The following is a 19,036-nucleotide window of genomic DNA, read 5'->3' on the forward strand; positions in this document are numbered from 1 at the left end:
CTACTTCATAGGGTTGTTGTAAGAATATATTGAAAGTACTTACAACAATGTTGGTGTAAAATAAGTACCTTGTAAGAGTTGGGTGTTGTTTTTATAAACATAAACATAGGGCTTTTGTCATGATTTTTGGTAATATCCTCCTTTCTCTTTGGCACAGGCTGTCTTTTCCTCCGTGTTTTACTTTGCCTCCGTTCCTCTCTACCAAGGATTCCTCATCATTGGGTAAGGAAATCCAGTAAAAGTATTAGTTTTTTATGAAACGTCCGTGAAATGATATAGGAGAGAGAAGAACCATTGTATAAAGACCCTTCAATGCCCAAATAGCCAGTCAAGGCAGGTCCAGCCGTGCAGTTTAGAACCTTCTTGAATTAATAAGATTTTGCACTGCTAAGCCCGTAACCAGAGTGAGGAAGTAAGTCTGGTAGGCTTGTGGTCCATAGCACTTCATTTGTACCTGGTGAGGGAAAAACGCTCACCCATGAGAGTCTGAGGTTATTGGCTGATGGGCAACCAAAGCAAGAGTGAAGGTTTCCAGACTCAGCGATTCCATTGGCGTCTTAGAAAAAGAGAAAGAAGGGAGGTCTGGAAAGTACCCTCCCTGTGTGGCTGACCCCCGTGGCATGTCCTGATGTTCGGTCTCCAAGGTAGGCCAGAACCTTGTTCTCTCGGCGGGTGGACCTTAGAGCTTGACCACCACGTGCTATGGACCCGTTAGACAAAGTGTCACTTGGACATTTACTGCCATCCAACCCATCCCCATTCCTGACCTGAAACTCATGACGTTCCTTTTGACCTTTCCAGAGAATGTGCTCAGTCTTTCAGTTACCAGGTAGGTGGAGTTTGATTACCCCATGCCCTAGATAGATGCACGCAGGGCGCATACTGGTTATAAGAAGTGCAGAAAGGCCGGCTGGCCCCAGGAGACAGTCTGATAAAGTACTCCCACCATCTTTTTATATTGTGCCAGTTCAGCCTGAGAGCAGCATTGGAATTCTGCCTGCTTCTAATTGGAAAAATGGACTGTCCTTTGTCGGGTCCTGGAAGAGAGAAAAAACATGCCTGAATATAGCCAGGGCTTCCCTGAGCCATGTGCCACGAGGCCTCCCATGACCTGGCCCCCCATTCCCTCTTGGTTCTTACCTCCTGTCTCACCCTCCCCCACTCAGCTCCAGCCGCTGCCCACCTACGGTTCCTCAAACAGGACAACACATTCCCGCCTCCAGGCCTTTGCCCTCAGTGTGCATCCTGCCTGAGATGCTCTTCCTGCTGATGTTGGCATGGCCGCCCCCTCACCTCTGTGGGTGTTTGTAACTGTCATGTCCCTTGGCCACCTCTCTAAAATTGCACCCCACTTTGTGTCTTCTTCCCTCAACCCCATTATACTTTCCTCCCTAGCACGTACGCCAACGTACAATATAGTTTACAGGATGTGTTTATTTACTCACTGACCAGCAGCACTCTGAGGGCAGACATGTCTGTCTGTTGTTCATCTTGGATCTCCAGTGCTTTACTGGCCCTGGCACATAAGAGACACTCAATACATAGTTGGCGAATCAATGAATGGAAGTTGGGCTCCAGAGGCTGGGGAAGCAAATTGCTCACCTTCCACTGGCTGGGTCTTACCTGGGGTGATTTTCTCTCCTAGGTACTCTACCATTTATACCATGTTTCCTGTATTTTCTCTGGTCCTGGACAAAGACGTGAAGTCAGAAGTTGCCATGCTGTATCCAGAGCTCTACAAGGATCTCCTCAAGGTTCACTGAGCTTCTCCCCCCTCCCGCACCCCCCACCCTCCCTCCCGTCCTTCCTCCATTTGCCTCCATTTCTCCCTCCCTCCTTCCCTCACTCCCTTCCCTCTTCCTTCCTTCCCTCCTTACCTCCCTCCATCTTTCCCTTCTCTTCCTTCTCTTTCTCCATCTCTACTTCTTTTATATGTCATATAAAAGATACCTGTTTTGAACACACTTGAACTGGTAGCTTTGGGGAGGAAGGCATAAGAGTTTCTTTTTCTTAAAAAAGTAACACATGCACATATAAAGAAAATTAAATAGTACAGTAATATATAAACTGAAAACAAACCAACTATCAACTTAAAAAAAATAAATTTTATTGGGGAATATTGGGGAACAGTGTGTTTCTCCAGGGCCCATCAGCTCCAAGTCGTTGTCCTTCAATCTAGTTGTGGAGGGCGCAGCTCAGCTCCAAGTCCAGTTGCCGTTTTCAATCTTTAGTTGCAGGGGGCACAGCCCACCATCCCATGCGGGAATTGAACCAGCAACTTTCTTGTTGAGAGCTCGTGCTCTAACCAACTGAGCCATCCAGCTGCCCCCAACTATCAACTTTTTAAAAAGCCCCTGACAGTTCCAGTTTGAAGCTGCAACTTGTGTCTGCTCCTAGATATGTTCTTGTGTACACTTCTAAAACCATGTGGTGGTGGTGGTGGTGGTGGTGGGTGTAATTTCATTTATTTGTCCTCAAGGGGATTTTACTAAAGGGCAGACTTACTCCTATCTATTATCAAGTCTCTTTAGAAAACATAATTTATTTAATATATTCAGATAAGTGTAAGCCACTTATTTTGATGAAAACAGGCAGGTGCCTCCCTCGTTAGTGGAAAGTGGCATGAAGGTAGCTGGCATGGTAACCTGTTCTTTCTCTCATTTAGGGACGGCCGTTGTCCTACAAGACATTCTTAATATGGGTTTTGATTAGCATCTGTCAAGGTAAGGAAGGGTGAAACCACCTCTTGTCTTGTGCTCTGGCCTTGACCCAAGGGTCAACTTTACTGTCTGCTGTCTGTAGAACATGAAGACGCTGGAATCCTAAAACAGCAGTAAGAAGCGTGACAGTGTGCCCCAGGGGGGGAACCCCACTTGGCACGTCCTAAGGACTTGAAAGTTCAGCACAGTGAACGTCCCATATGTGAGGTGGTGCTGTCAGCTTAATGAGATGAAGTCAGAGAAAAATATAACGAATACTAATCAAAACCTGCTGAGGTGTTCAAGCCATTGTAACGAAAAGTGATTACTTTCTGGAATGTTCTGATACTTTTTCTGAGGTTGTAGTTTTTGTAAAACATATTTATTTCAGTGGTCCCTCAGACCGTAGAGGCTTTGGCAGACAATTGATTGGAGTATGAAAAGAGAATAGCAAAGCCTTTATTTGTATTTATTTTTTTCTCACTCTTTTTGGAATTGATATCTTTATGTATGTTTTCTAATGTATATATTTATACAGTGGTCCTAATACTTCTATCCACGTCTGCACATGTCTAATTTACAAATATACATTGTATATTGGGGGATCATTCTTAATTTTTTGACTGATGGGATGCACAATCAAAAAGTGTAGAGACTGTTGAATTTGTTGGCAGGAGGTTAAATTGTCATTACGAAAAATTGAGGGGCGTATTTTAAAGGAGTACATCAAAGTGTATAATATATGCATCTAGTTAAAGAAAGCAAGTCCTGCATAAAAGTTCATAATAATATGCAGTGATGTTCCATTCCACCCCCTCCGTCTTCCGTCCTGTTGTCATGGGCTGTCATGTGAGGACTTGGAGTTTCAGATCTCCTGGCCCTGCGTCTAAGTATTATTTTTTATGTTGCTGGTGTTTTTGATTGACATGAGACGCTGTCCATTCAATGCCTGTCATGCTAGATAAAGACCTTTCTGCTGCCTTCCTCCACTTTCCTTCCTCTCCTCAGTAGAGATACATAATTCTTTGAATGCCCTCTTGGTTATGTCTCTCATTTCATAAGAAACATGGAACAGAGCATTTACCATCTTAACTCTTTTAAAGTGTACACAATTCCGTGGTGTTCAGTCTATCGACTGTGGTGAAACAGATGTCCAGAATTTCTTCAGCTGGCAAAGCAGAAACTCTGTACCCATTCAAACAACAAACTCCTCAGCCCCCGGTAACCACCAGGGGCTTTCTGGCTCTGTGAATGTGACTACTTGAGGAACCTCGTATAGGTGGAGTCATACATGTTTGTCTTTTCGTGACTACCTATTTCTGTCATTTTTACTAATATATATTTAAATTTATTTTTCTTGTTTCCTCTTGTTCTTTCTTTCCCTCACTTACTCACTTAGTCAGTCACTCTCCACCCCCCCCACCCAAACAGTTATGGCCTCTTTATTATATGAAGTCAAAGGGGAAAATAGGAAAACTAGAATGTGATGGCTCTTTAAAACCCCCATAAAGCACCACTCACTTAACAAGCGGTACCTTTCGTGTCTAAATGGGAAAAGAACACAATAACAAAACAGGAGTCGGATGTGACTGAACAGAGAGTCTGCAGTGGGGAATGTGTGGGAAGACCGGCGCCCAGTAGAGAGGGCTGCGTGGGGCACGGCAGCCCCTCCCCACCTGGACCTTGCTCTGCGTTTCCAGGGAGTACCATCATGTATGGGGCGCTGCTGCTGTTCGAGTCAGAATTTGTGCATATCGTGGCGATTTCGTTCACATCACTGATCCTCACGGAGCTGCTGATGGTGGCCCTGACGATCCAGACCTGGCACTGGCTGATGACGGTGGCCGAGTTGCTCAGCCTGGCCTGCTACATCGCCTCCCTGGTGTTCCTACACGAATTCATTGGTAAGACCCCCCTCTCCCCCCAGCATTTGAAGCCTGTTCGTCAGGTCCAGAGGTCTCACCAGCTCATGAAGGAAGGCAGCCTCCCCAGCCTGCGGGTCCTGGGCTCTTTGTCCGACCGGCCTTTGCACTAATTACCTTCATGTTCTTATTGGTGTGTCCTGGGGACGAGTGGCAGTTGTGCATCCACTTTCTAGAACAGACTGTCAGGCATGATCTCAATGGAGTGTTTTCTTTTAGAACCACGGCACACTACCTGGCTTAGAAGGGGATTCTGTTTAATTCAGGAAGGACCTGATGGGTTTCTCCAGGGGGCTGGCCACTGTGCTGGGCTCTGTGGAGCTGTGGAGTTATCTAGGTCTTGCCCACGAATGAACGATAGTCGGGCAGGACTTATCATTATCGTTTGGTTGACCAACTGCCTTACCATGAAAGCATCTTTGATCACGTCTCTTGTGTATCAGCAAACACTCCTTAAAAAGGTTTTGGTAAAGAGAAAGCATCCTCGTGAAAAGTGAAGTCTTAAAACAGTTTCACACTTGTCCCTCAAAGTTTCTTAGAGTGGGTTTTGTGAGCACCTACTATGTGCTCAATGACTTGAAGCTGCTGGGGGGATGGGGTGGGGGGGTGGTTCCAGAGGCTTAGAAGGTGTGAATTCTCAGGAGCCTGCAGTCAGTCAGTCGCCTTAGACGTGGACCCGCCACAGGACCGGCTGAGCAGCACATGGTGGGTCCTAGGCTTGGCACTTAGTAGGTACTTACTCAATGCCAGCTGCGTTTTCCCCATCCTGCACTCAGGCAGTATGGAAGGTATACTGTTGAAAGCCACAAGCTGTCACTCCTTAAAACTGCAGGTTTTACCATCCTGCAGCAGGAAAAACCCCCGAGGTGACTCTGTTTCTGTTCAGGGTGTCTCAGTTTGCCTCGTGTCACCCTCAGATCCATCTCGTGGCTTTCTGTGACTATCACTCAGACGAAGGGAATAGTTGGGAAGCAGAAACGTGTGTTTGAGGGTCACTTCCTGCTTTCCGGAGGCTGTGTTTAGGAAGAAAAAACTCCCAACTGTCAGATTCCAAATCAAAAACACCTGTGCGAATTGTTTTTCACCCGTAGTTTTCTTTTCCGAGTTGTTGAAAAGAGCATTTCACTGAATATCAGGAAGCTGCAGGAGCAGGTCAGGGAGGGAAGGCGAGAGTGAGGAAAGTCAAGCTGACAGCCTTTATGGGCTTTTAGCCGGTGGCATGTCCCCTTAAAGGCCGAGTAGAGGAAAGGAGCCAAGGCCAGGAGGCCGTGTGTTTGTGACAGGGTGATAGCTGGGACAGCTGTTTCTGGACTGTGTGCACCTTCTGGAACATTCCTGCCCGCTCACCGCTGTCTTCCCTGTTTGCTTACAGATGTGTACTTCATCGCCACTTTGTCGTTCTTGTGGAAAGTCTCTGTTATCACTCTGGTCAGCTGTCTCCCCCTCTACATCCTCAAGTACCTACGAAGACGGTTCTCTCCCCCCAGCTACTCGAAGCTCACGTCGTAGGCTGGGCGCGCGGTTGAGGGGACTCCGGTCTCTGTGTCCCTGACGGACAGAGTTCAAGTTCCGTTTATCTTAGCCTCCACCTGTGGACCTTGCAGTAATTGCTAACACGTGCGGTTTGGAGGTGACAAGGCTCTGCACGACGTCCGAACACTGAATACACAGGAGGGAGGCTCCGAGGAGGGGCCCACGCAGGCCCGGTGGAGCCCTTGGTGATTCATGTCTGAGCGAATGTCAATATGTTCAATCTGGTGGCTCAGCCAAGACACTTCTATCTGGGTCACTGTGCAAGCTTCCTTATGACTTGAATTTTGTGGTCATGTGATAAAAGTTTCTGTCTAGTGGAAGATTGTAGAGGATTTTTTTTTTTTTTCTTTTTAAACAACCCTAACGTGTGTACTCTTTACGTCTTTCTCGCTCTCAAAAACTGGTTTCGGAGAAATGTGCAGCTCTTGGCGTAGGTTTGGGGGAAAAGACACTGACATTTGGTAAAACGTTATCCAATTTGGAAATGCTAAATACCCTCTCTAAGGCAGCCCTGCTTGTTGAAGCTGAACTGGCTTCCCAGGATTAGAAAAACCAAATGAGAGGCAGGGACAGAGAGTGCCGTAAATCCAAGATGTTACCCTGCGTCTCCTTCAACATCCACCACCCTACAGTTAGCGTCACCTGCCACCTCGTAAAAGAATTTCAAAGGCGTTATCCTGCTTTGTTCAGACCTGGTAACAATTATAAAGCCTGTGGCTGTCTGAGGACACCCTCAGACGTTTACAGCAGAGTTGTTTCAGCAAGAAACGTGCCACCGAACAGCCCCTAAATGTTGTCGACAGGGTGATAAGAGACTCAAGTAATTCTTTAGACAACACGGCACATGTGGCTGAGACCCTGGGTCCAAAGTGGAAAGGTCAGGATTGGGTCTCTTTACTTGCACAGAAACCTGTTTCCTGTTAGGAGGAATTATTGAGGACGAAGGGACAGAGGCAGAGGCATCTTGCTGCATTGTCATTTGTGGTGGCAGCTTCAAGTAAGGAGCCCCCGTGGGAGGAGGCCCGGGCTACAGCTCTGGGCCCTGGGCTCCAGCCTACAGATTTCCCCGGGAACGTACCGAAAGGGAGCCAGTTGTAAAGACCCCTCCCCCACCAGGATGGAGTACATGCATGTGTGTTTCTTATAAAGCTGTGGCTTCTCGTTTCAGAGGAAGAAGGGAGTTTGCAAGCACTGGACGTGGCAGGGCAAGACGTTCTTGGGTTTTCCCAGTCACTTCTTGCAACAGCCACATATGCATGCCATAAGGGTTGATTTTCAAGAGCTGACTGTGTTTGATATCTTAGGTTTGTGATTAATTCCTTATGAGTACATACCCTTCAACCCGTCAGCATGGCGCTTCCTGTGTGTGCTTCAGAAATGTAAGGTCTGGCCTGGTTGCTGATGTCTGCCCGCTACCTGAAGGCAGTCTTGCTCTCGGAGGGTTGGGGATATGGGGAGCCAATGGTTTCTTGCCTTTGGAGCACCCTTGATATGCTCGTGTATTTACGTTGCCCTTTTTAAAACACGTTATAAAATGACAGTGAGTCGGAGGCGCTGGTAAATTGGTTATTGGCATCGTGTCTGTTGTATTTTAAGATTCTGCAGTTTCTCCGCACCCCTTTTTGTTCCAGCCATTTTTACCCTCCAGAAAACAGCTACAGAGAATGTACATGGCAGTGAAGGAGTGGTTATTGAGGAATAGAATCTTCGCCCAGAACTTTCAGGAAGGTTGAGCAGGTCTAACTTTTTCACTGCGTGATTTTATGCAGTTTTGAAGGTAGAAGCAGAGGCCGTGGTGCTCAAACTGTTTGCACCTCAGTTTGTGTTCTTGGAAGTCAGACTGTAAAACTGGAAATCCTAAGTAGTTCCACTCTGAGCTTGCAAACCCTGAGCCTGTCCTTGTTCGCAGACAGGCAATGGCCCCTGCAGGTAGGTCTCGCGGATTCCTTTTTAGGACATTTTAGTGGTTCCAGCAGATGCACGGGATGAAGTTGGTCTCTTTGGTCTTTGCCTTAATTCCCAAGTTTGATCAAAAAGTGTGAGTTGACTTTTAAAGTCAGTGCCTAAGATACTGCTTGACATCTCGAAAGGGAGAAAGCTTCTAAGGGGGAGCTGAAGAAGACGTCCCTGGAAGACGAAGGATGCTCGTCAATGCCACCAAAAACATCCTTGTTTTGTTGTTTCGGCCACACTCTGGTGTAGGCAGTCCAGGGCGAGAGGGAGACCACCCCCTGTCACTGTCAGTCTGATCACACCACCCGCTGGGGTCCTTGGGTGTCTAGGAATGCACACGTGTGTTTTCTCAAACTCTGGAGACCCAAAGAGCGGGAGCTGCAGTCGGTTGAGAGTGCGTGATCCTTACCCACAGACATCGGACTGTAATCCCGACAGAGCCAGGGTACATGCGGGCACTTCCGGAAGTTACCTTATTTGTGGGGGAAAGACCAACCAACCAACCAACAAAACACCTGAGCTGTTTTACAGGAAACTCTTGAGTTCACAAACCTTAAGTGTAAGGATTCTGTTGACGTTTTTCTTGGCTCGTCAGTCTATCTGGAACAAACTTAGGAAGCACCACTGACACCTTCCCCTCACCTTGGGACTCAGTGGGACCAGAGTCTCCAACAGCCAGTTGAATTGGAGGCCAGAGGCCCCATGGCCACAATCAACTGTTTAAACACCTCCTTCAAGTGAAAATTACAAGTCCCCCTCACTGCCCTTCCACAACACTAGGTTTCTCTGTCAGAGTAAGCATTTTCATTATTTGATGACATTTTTTGTATCTTTTGGTGGTGTGTGTGTGTGGGGGGGCAAGATGGGATCTGTTGGTTTCTCTCCCCACCCCCCCTTCTTCCTCCCTTTTTCTAAGAAAATGGCCAGACAAGCTTCTTCCTCTTGAGTGATTTCTTATCTGACAGTTTGGATTCTAATTTTGAGAGCGTGCCCGCACACGTGTGTGTTGCCGATGGTGCGAGGTGAGGCTGCTTGCATTGACTCGGGCTGCCTGGGACAAAGGACTTCACCACAAAACAATGAAGAGCACCTCGACATTGGAGCAAGTCCCCTGTTTACAGCTACCTGGAGCTGGGAGGCCAAGAGCTGGGATTTCTCCCACTTTTAGTATTATTCTATCCAGATCACAGACTAGCTTCCCTTAAGGGAACCCCCCCCTTTTTTTCTTTTTGGTAGTAGTAATCTTAAATACCAACATCTGCTTACCCGTTCCTCAGTATGTTCTCTGCCGGAAATTTAGGGTATTTGGACAACTTTTGAATGTATTTTGAGTTTTGTGCTCATTGGAAATTGAGATGATATGCCTGTTTTTGTTCCTCCAGACTTTTGTTTTTATACTTTGTTTTGTTTCTGCTGGGGTGAGGATAGCAACGCCCTCACGCCTTTATGGGGCAGTATTTTCAACGTTTGCCAAAATTGCAAATGGGACCTGCGTGTTCTTCCACTCCGTCCTACCCAAGGCAAACACCTATCAGCTGTTTTTATCTTTAATCTTTTGTGTGTGTTTCAAAGTGAGTTTGTGTGTGTGTGTGTGTGGTCATCCCACGTTGTTTGAAGAGAGATTTGGTTTGGGTTAAAATTCCATCACTCCCAGCTTTTTCATTAAGAAAATTACAAGGAGCTTTGTAAATACAACAGATTTTCTTTCTCCCCCTTTCTTTTAATGTAACACTTCGCCTTGTATGTATACTTCTTATGAACTATTTCCATTAATTACGTTCGTTTCATCTTGGAAAAATTATGTTTTTGGATGGAACTGAAGAGCGTCACATTGTGTGAGCAGCGCTCGTAGCATCTTCTTATGCCAAAGCAGCGTTACCTGCGAAACTGTCTTTTCTGTCACAGCCAGGCTGGGGATGCCGTTGGAATGTCACTGGGCAATGTCAGTGAATATTGTGTTTGGGGGGGACAAGTGGGGGGTGTGGTATTCGCAAAAAGAAAAACCGTGGCTAATTTATCATTTGGCTGCGATGGGGCTAATGGTAAACTCTTCTGGGATTTCACCGAGTTTCTCATGAGGTCTCTGTATGGAATCCTCATTGTCAGTGTTCATTCACCAGGACGGCGTTTTTTTGATTAGAGGGGGCTCTGGTGCCGTGTGCTTTAATTTAGCAGGAAATCCCAGATGATTTAAATTCTCTCGATCCCGTGATGACACACATGTGATCCCGTGTGTGATCTGAGCGGTTCTGCTTTCATTGTCTGCCAGCGTGGCCCGTTGCTGTTGCCCAATAAAGCTTGTGTATTTGATGCCTTTGGAGGTCATTTTAATTGGTGCGGAAACATGAATTCTGGTGTCACAATGGGCGCTTTTTATTCTACTACTTTTGTTTTGTGTGTAGCTCATGATATATAAACGGTCAATGGGTTTTTCTCTGGTTAAAAAAAAATTATTTTGATTTGGGGGGGGGAACCCTACCCCAAACCCATGCATTATTTATTATTCTGTACTGTTGTCTATTTCAGATATTTCAGAATGTCAAAAAATGATCGACGTATACAGAAAAAAAGAGACAAACATTCTTTAAGGTTCATATTATAGCAGTCCTTGATTGCTTTGGGATATCTTTCTTTTTTTAATCAAGTGATAGAAGACTTAGGAATACGGTCACTTAAGTTTTAGGCAAACGAGGTTTTGAAGCTGTTGTGTAGGAAGCAGAGGCCATGTTTTATTAATTTCATCCAGTGACTCTCAACCAGGGGTGATTTTTGTCCCCAAGGGGACATGTGGCGATGTCGGAAGTCATTTTTGGTTGTCACAACTAGAGTGGGTTTGTGTTGCTGGCATGAGGAGATCTCAGGAATGCTGCAGGACACCCTACAATGCACAAAACAGCCCCCACAACAAAGAATTATCTGACCCCAAATGTCAATAGTACTGAGGTTCTGACACCCTACTAGAGTCTGCTCGGCAGTGTTACCATGTGTAGCAGCCGTTCCTCCTGTCCAAGGGAGTTCAGCAGTGTACACTCCTGTGTCTCAGGAAAGCAGCCTGTGTGCATCCAGCTGGCCAGATGTTTTCATTAGTAGCTCTCTGCAGTGTGGGCTGCTGGTTTCCTCTCCTTGGTTCTTGATTGAAAGGGCCATTTTCAGTTATGGATTAGAAAGAGAATTGTAAATTAGCTTTGTTTCTGTTAACAGTGGCTCCCCTGGGCAAATGGGGGACGCATGCTCTCAGCTCTGGTGACGTGGGCTCAAGCTACGGACAGTACTTTTCCTTAAACGTGTGCTATAGGTGCAAAGTTACAGACTATATGCTTTTGCTTGTAGTGAAATTCCATTAACTTGCAGACGCCCCTCCAGTCGAGCCACAAGAGGGAGCTTGAGGATTGAAAGACATTTCTGTTTCCTGTTTTCAACCACCAGGCAGGCCCAACGTACCCAACTGCTCTGTTTCAAGACGCTGCTTTCATAGCTTCAGAATTTATTTCATGGCCAAGCAGCTCTGTTAAAAACAGACATTTCTTTTTATGTTGTTGACCAGACTCTTTTGCTGGACTTAAAAAAAATAAAAAAATAAAAACGGCGTGGGGGGGGGGGGGCGGCGCGGGAGATGAATATTTATTTGATCTTGGATATTTGTAGTTTTGAATAATTGGCAACTGGGAAGGCTTGCCCTCCTTACTGTTCAGGCTAATAAGGTTTTGAGACGCAATGTTCCAACACCCCAAGTACTTGAACTGTTTTTGTTATGAAACTTGTAAGGGTGACATGAAACCCTGCGGTATTTGTGAGGAGATCTATAAATGATGAATTTGCTCACCTCAAAATAGAACTGTAGTCGCTCCAAACTTTCCAGAAGTCGGAGCACAGTAACAGAATTCATTCAGGACTTGCTAATTTCCTACTTTAAATGGGTTACATAACAGGAGAGTCCCGCCTTCACGCCTCTCAGAACTACCCATGAAGTGATGCTGAGATGTATCATTAAAAGCTAGAAATAGCTTTGCTAACCTCTGGGAAAAAGATGAGTTTTCTTTTTCTTTTTTTTTTGATATCTCCCCCTTTTTTTCACCCAAACATTGCATAATGTTAAAAAAGTCAACTCTTTCCGTGGGGTTTAATTTCATCTTCCATGTGGCTGTGGTCAGAGGGGTAACTTAAACACTTTGGGGGCTGGTGGATTTTTGGAGGATCACGCATTCCCGGATCAGTTTTCATCTGAAGCCTTAGCAGACAAATCTGCCTGATGCTGAGGCTTCTCCTTTTCCCTCTTGCAGTGCCCCCCTTCCGCCCCCTTTGTGGATGAGTTATCTACGCAGCGTCTTTTCAGAAAGCCTGCCTTCTCGTAGGGATGCCAAAACAAAGCCGACCTCAGCTTTCCATATTGAGGTTTTGATTTTGAAATGGATCCCCCCCAAATTTGGGCTAACTGAATCATACGTGAAGTCACCAGCCCCACAACCTATGCCTGAAGACCAGCCAGGTCTCATTTCTTAGAACTCAGCCTGCAGGTTCTGCTTGCTCACCCTAAGAACTTGGTGTTCCAAGCCTCTGTTGTCCATTTTCAAGAGATTTAAGAGAAAAACATCTTTTTTCTTTTATTGGGTCCAGATAAGCCCAAGAATTTTTATTTTCTTCAAGAAAGATTATCGACTCTAGAAAGAGAACGGAGAATAGGGGTTGTATGGAATATGCTGACATTTTTGTTCATCAAATATTTACTGGGTACCTACTGTGTGCTGGGTACTGTTCTTTGGGTTGGATGTACAGTGTAGGATAAGATAGGCAGTCTCTGCCCTCATACTGATCATATTCTTATACCCTGTTTCCCCCAAAATAAGACCTATCCGGACAATCAGCTCTAATGCGTCTTTTGGAGCAAAAATTAATATAAAACACGGTCTTATTTTACTATAAGACCAGGTCTTATCTAACGTAATATAAGACTGACTCATATTAATTTTTTCTCCAAAAGACGCATTAGAGCTGATTGACCAGCTATGTCTGTATTTTCGGGGAAACACGGTATGTGTGTGAGACAGCAGACTCTCATATCTTCCTAAGATAAGACAGGGTGAGGGGTGGGCAGAGGGTAATGATCAAGGAAGAGTGAAGAAAAGTGATGGGGATCAGAAAAGGGCCCTTTGGGGTTGGGCCAGTAAAACAGAAACCTGCAGGATGAAAAGGAGGGTGCCACGGGAAGCTCTGGAGGAAGTGACATTCAGGAACTAGAATGTGCAAAGGCCCTGGGGTAGGAAAAGCTGGGCATGTTGGAAAAGCAGAAAGGGGCACATGGTTGGAGTGCTAAGACCAAGATGGAGTGTGGAGGAGATGAGGGCGGGGAGTAGGTAGGGCTCGCAGACCACAGTGTTCAGGCTGAGTCTTGAAGGAGAACCGAGCAAGCATTATTAAAGTTAGCCCATTGCACTTAAACTATATCCAGGGGTCCCCATTTCACTCCCTCCCTTCCACTCTACCTCACTGACCCATCCATGTTCCCATTTCCACCTCAGTGTTTCAAGGGGGCTCAAGTGAGAGCCCTCCCCTGCCTGGTATTTCTGCATGATTTTATTGGCATACATGACGCTAACTATTAAAGGTCCTTGGATGAAGTTTCTTGTTTTCCAGCAAGTACTACGAAGGGTCTCTGTTCAGCCCTGCCTGAGGTGCTGTTGGCGGAGGTGACAGTTTGCTCACGAGTCCTGGCAAGCAGGTCACCTAAGAATTGGGAGGTGAGTCCGGGGGGAGAATCGGTAGAGAAAAATCAACTGGGCCATGTTCTTCCGAAACGGCCACATTTCCAGAATATGCCCACTTGGGTCAGATTGGGAAGAGGAAGCCTTTGCAGACATGAGCTGCGTGCCGGAGCCCAGGCTGCGTTCAAGTTCCTCCCGAAGAAAAATAATAACGAGAACAGGCTGTGGAAAAGAATGTAGTTAGTGTCTTAAAGATGGGCAAATATTCATTCTCATTTGTCCTTTTATGTGAAACAGATTTTTAAAAAGGCAATTGGAGTAGCTAATGACATCCAGAATCCTGTTGATTCAAGTGGGGCTTGGGATGGGGGGTGGGGGTGGGGGCTTAAATCAGCCCAAATGACTAATCAGACCCAAAGAAAGAGGTGAGTTGATTACCCTGGTAATTGCACAGGAATTCTTCAAAGACATGGCCAATAATTAGAGTGTAAGATGTTATTCTCTATGCACATAACTTAGCATAATTTTATTAGGCCGCTCGTCACCACCAGAATTAGAGAAAATCTGCTAGCCAGGCTGACTTATGCAAACGTGGAGACTGTTGCTCTAAAATGGCCTCATGCTTGAGAAAGACACCAAGGAAAAGCACTACCTTTCTTCTGGGCCCTGATGGAGGGTGGCAATAGAAATGAATGCGTTGTCATGTGAGGCGATGTGCTGGAATTTGGGGGGTGGCAGTATAGGGCACCTTGCCATGGACCCAGCTGGCATCAAAACTGACTTGGTTTGAATACTAATTCCCACACTTACTAAATGATATGGGGCTGATGCCTTAACATTCTCTGAGATTCGGTTCCTCGCCTGTTACTAGGGGTGGGAGCCCCACTTGTGAGGGTCAGCAGTGAGGCTCAGAAACAGAAACGGCAGCTGTTGACATCACCGTGTGCAGGGCAGGAGGCATCGTCTCCCCCAAGCTCCAAAGTCCTTCATCCAAATGGGCTCATCCGCATATTTTCTCCCAACACTGAGGCCACTCCTCTGGAAAGAGTTCTTAGAAGATCTTGAAGTTTGGGTGCAGAGGTTAACACCCCACCTTGAACCTACCCACCCACCTTTCTCTGGCTGCAGGCACTCTGCCTGTCCATGCCCATCGGGCTCCTGTTCCCCCTGTGCTTTTAGTGGGAAGTGAACCTGCCTCCATTATTCTGGGCTGCCTGGGGCCTCCCTCAAGGAGCTCACACGCCTTCAGGGCTGGGGGTGGGTGTGGCCAAGGGAGAAAGGGGACTTCTGAAGACTCCACTGACACTTGTCTGGGTATGGGAGGAAGAAGGAGAGTAAGTCACTGAACTGGCAAAGCATTTAAAACATTTTTTTTTTAATGAAAAATTCATTAACAGAATAGAAGGAAAATTTGCTTGAGTTAAAAAAATAAACCACAAGGCTTGGGACAGTGATGGGGGAGGGGTGGCTGGTGCCCATGTGGGTGGTGCTTCCTCCCTGGCTTCTGCAAGGACAGCTTGGGAGGAACTGCCTTCCGGTTCTATCCTTAGCCAGCCCAGGGACTGGCCCAGGGTGAGGGCTCAGTAAACCTTGGCGACATTGAGGGTTTTTTTTAAATTGTAAAATATACGTAACAAAATTTACCATTTTAAAGTATACAGTTCAGTGGCAATGTCGTAGCATTTTAAGAGTAAATTCTTGAAGATGGAGGAACCTGACTGAAGAAAGCGGTTTTTGCCTTGTCATGGCATTGTTAGTGGCAAAGTTCATTCCCACTTATGCCTCATCATCCTTTGGGGCGGGTGTTATTATCCCCATTTTGCAGATGAGAAAAGCAACCCTGAGAGGCTGAGGTGGAACCAGGCCCACGTAGCAACTAAGAATGTTCATAGCAGCATTATGCACATTCGCCACAAAGTGGAAGCAACCCAGAAATGTCCGTCCACTGATGAAAAGATAAGCAAAATGTGTATCCATACAATGGAATACTATTCAGCCATAAAGAAAAGAACGGAGTACTGGTAACAGGTTACAACATGGATGGATCTTAAAAATGCCACACACTATAGGCTGCATATTGTATGATTTTATTTATATGAAATGTCCAGAGCAGGCCAATCCATAGCGACAGAAAGCAGAGCAGTGGTTGCCTAGGGCTAGGGAAGACCGGGAATGAGGGGGTGACCCCTAATGGGTCGAGGGATTCTTTTTAGGGTGATGAAGATGATCTAAAATTAGATTGTGATCATGGTTGCACAACTTGGCACTGAAAACCATTTCACTGTACACTTGAAAGGGGTGAGTCTTATAGATGTAACGTATATCTCAGTAGTATACCCGCCAAATTATTTTCCAGAGTGGCCGTATCCTTTTTGCATTGGTGTCAGCAGCGAATGAGAGTTCCTGGTGCTCTACAGTTTTGTTTCAGGCTTTCTAACAGACCTGCCGCGGTGTCTTTTCATGGTTTTAATTGTATGTTCTTATTGGCTGATAACACTGTCTTTTCATGTGCTTCATTGTCATCCACGTATCTTCTTTGGGGAAGTGTTTGTGTCTTTTGCCCATTTTTTTTTTTTTTTTTTTTTGAAATCAGATTTTGTTTTTTATTGTTGAGTTCCGAGAGTTCTTTTTATGTTCTGGATACAAGTATGTTGTTGAATGTGTCATATGCATTCCCCCCCACCAGTAGCTTGTCATTTCATTCTCTCTATTGTTAATACTTCTAATTCTGAATTGTGGTATCTCATTGTGGTTTTAATTTGCATCAGATCATTTCTTAGTCTGGATTGTGGGGTCTTGGTTAAGCAGCTCTGGCGGTATGCAAAGTGCTCTCCACATGGAAGCGTTTTGAAGAGGGGGAGACTGTTGTCATCTTTCCTGCAGGCAAGGCTTTAAGAGGTTCAGTGACTAGCTCAAGGTCACACAGCTCCTACGTGAGAAGTGGGGCCAGGATTGGGACCCAGGCCTGTTGTCTTACAGGCAGCTGTCTCTCTTGAGCTATAATCTTCAGCCCTCAACTTCAAGGCTCCTGGTAAAGGCAACAGTCTCTCCAGCTGCATTCTTTTCTGGCAAGTCACGAGAGGTTGAGAAATGTCAACAAAGATGACAAATGAATGCTCTGTTTATCTGACTCTCATCATTCCCTAGGACTCTCCTCACCTCCATCCCTGACATAGCAATTCCCGGGGAATTGCCACATTCTCTAGCTGCTGTCATTGTGGCTGTACTCACCTTCTAATTATGAGCAGAGTCAGCCTTGGGATGGGGTAGAGGCCTCAAGCCTGAGTCATCACAGGGATGTCATCACCCAGGGGGAAGGGACCCCCCCACACACACCCTGGGGGCACCATTTGACATCCATAGCTTGTATATTTATGGAGCACCTACTGGGTGCCAAGCAGCTTCTGAGCACTGCGGATGTGGCGTTCATGGGCCCTGCTCTCTGATGGACTTCTGTCTCAGAAGGGGGAGAACCAAAAAAGCATTATTTAGGTCTTTGCTCAGGTGTCCCTTCTCAGAGAGGCCTTCCGTAACTACCCCATCTAATATTATAGCCCTGTCACTTCCTGGCCTCTTACCCCGCTGTGTTTGTCCTCAGGCAGTTAGTGCTATCAGAGCATTATTTTCAATCTCATCCACTAAAATGTATGCTCTGTGAGGGTAGGGCTTTAACTGATTTGTTTTCTGGAGACCTAGAAAAAGGTGGCACACAGTGGATGGTCAATAAGTGTGGAATGAATAAATGAATTAAACAAATATGGTAACTGCATTTCACAGTGAAAAATACTATGATGAAATTAAATCAGGATAATTAGGGAGCCTGACCAGAGCAGGATGGAGGTAGGGGTGGGGAGTATGCGTTGTTATTTTAGACTATTTGATGGCCAGGGAAGGTGTCCTTGACTAGGTGGATTTTAAGCTTAAATCTGAAAGATGAGGGGAGCCAGCATTCATGAATATGAGCAAAGAGGAAATAGCATGTGCAAATGCCCTGTGGCAGGAAGGGTTCAGTGTATCGAGGAAGAGAAAGAAGAGCAATAGTGGCTGGTGCTGGTGTGTGGCAGGAAGTAAGTATTGTTGTCTAGTAGAAAGGGATCTTTCTATCCCCCTGGGCCTGACTCCATCATGCCACAGCTTGCTGCCATCTGACGTTTCCAGGTCAACTGAGAGACCCACTGTGTGTCACGTTGAGAGTCTCCAGGTCTCAGTCTCATGGATTCTCATAACCAGAGATGTCAAGGGTATCGCTCATACGCCAGACCACATTGCCCCAAGTATGATTTCTTTCTCCAAGTGTAGGGCTGTGGCTTTTGGTAGTTGGATCAGTCCATGAGAAAGCTCTCTTAATTCTTGAGAGAATCCCCCCGGGGCCCAGGAAATGCTTCTCAAAAAAAGAGACTTCTGAGAGCCACGTGGCTTCCAAACGGGGGTGTAAGCCGTCTTAGTCAATTCCACCTGAATTATCTGTTTAGTCCTCGTTGTAACTGTGTGGGTTAAGTGGAATTAAATTCATCTAACAGATAAGGAGAGCTGACTACACTTCGGTCCCAGACCTGGCAACGTATTAACCATGAAACGCTGGGCAAACACTGCACTCGGTGCCTGAGACTTTTCATCTGGGAAGTGGGCATATGTCTGTGTGTGTATGTCTGCCCAGTCCCTCATTGGTAATCCTTGTTGGGAGACATAGCTATGGTGTCGCGTACGGGAAGTACCTGGCATGGTGCTTGCACATATAAGGCCATCCTGAACCAGTTACAGCTCTGTGGTTGCACACAACCGAAATCAGAACTGGCAACGTTAAGCCAAGAAAGAGGGAGGGGGAATTTGTTGCCAGGATGTGGAGTGGCTCATACACTGGAACTTTGGCTTGGAACAGACCGGAACTAGGACACACTGGGGACGCACATAGTGGGAGCTGATCCACCTCCAGTGAGGTCACTGTAGCTTGTTTAATCACTTCCAGCTGTAGTGTTCCCCCAGTCTGCCACCCCAGTCTTACGTCACTAGAGAGTCAAAGTCCTGGTGGGAGAAGCTCATGAGCCTAGTTTGGGTCATGTGACAGGATATTTTGACTGACAGTTCCTCCAGACCATCAGCGGTAGGGAAGAAGTCATTCTCCAAAGGGATTGTTTTTTCAAGAAGAAGGGGGTGAATGGATGCTTGGTGGTCAAAGAATAACTCTTGACCATTATGGCAATAATCTTGGCTTTGTCACTGAACTCACTGC

General features: G+C 46.1%; 1 protein-coding gene across 2 annotated transcripts in view; it reads left to right on the forward strand.

The window, feature by feature from the left end:
* ATP9A (ATPase phospholipid transporting 9A) overlaps positions 1–10,417 on the forward strand; it is a 115,618-nt gene extending 105,201 nt beyond the window's left edge. For both annotated transcript variants that reach the window (XM_074318096.2, XM_019726076.3), the window contains exons 24-28: positions 158–222; positions 1,646–1,754; positions 2,666–2,723; positions 4,400–4,603; positions 5,994–10,417. In XM_074318096.2, the coding sequence (XP_074174197.2) occupies positions 158–222; positions 1,646–1,754; positions 2,666–2,723; positions 4,400–4,603; positions 5,994–6,130 (573 nt within the window). In that variant the 3' untranslated portion in view covers positions 6,131–10,417. The remainder of the gene's footprint in view (positions 1–157; positions 223–1,645; positions 1,755–2,665; positions 2,724–4,399; positions 4,604–5,993) is intronic.
* Positions 10,418–19,036: the final 8,619 nt, after the last annotated feature.

This window comes from Rhinolophus sinicus, chromosome 13 (assembly GCF_057876585.1).
Source record: "Rhinolophus sinicus isolate RSI-liver-muscle chromosome 13, RSI-T2T, whole genome shotgun sequence".
Lineage (NCBI taxonomy): Eukaryota > Metazoa > Chordata > Mammalia > Chiroptera > Rhinolophidae > Rhinolophus > Rhinolophus sinicus.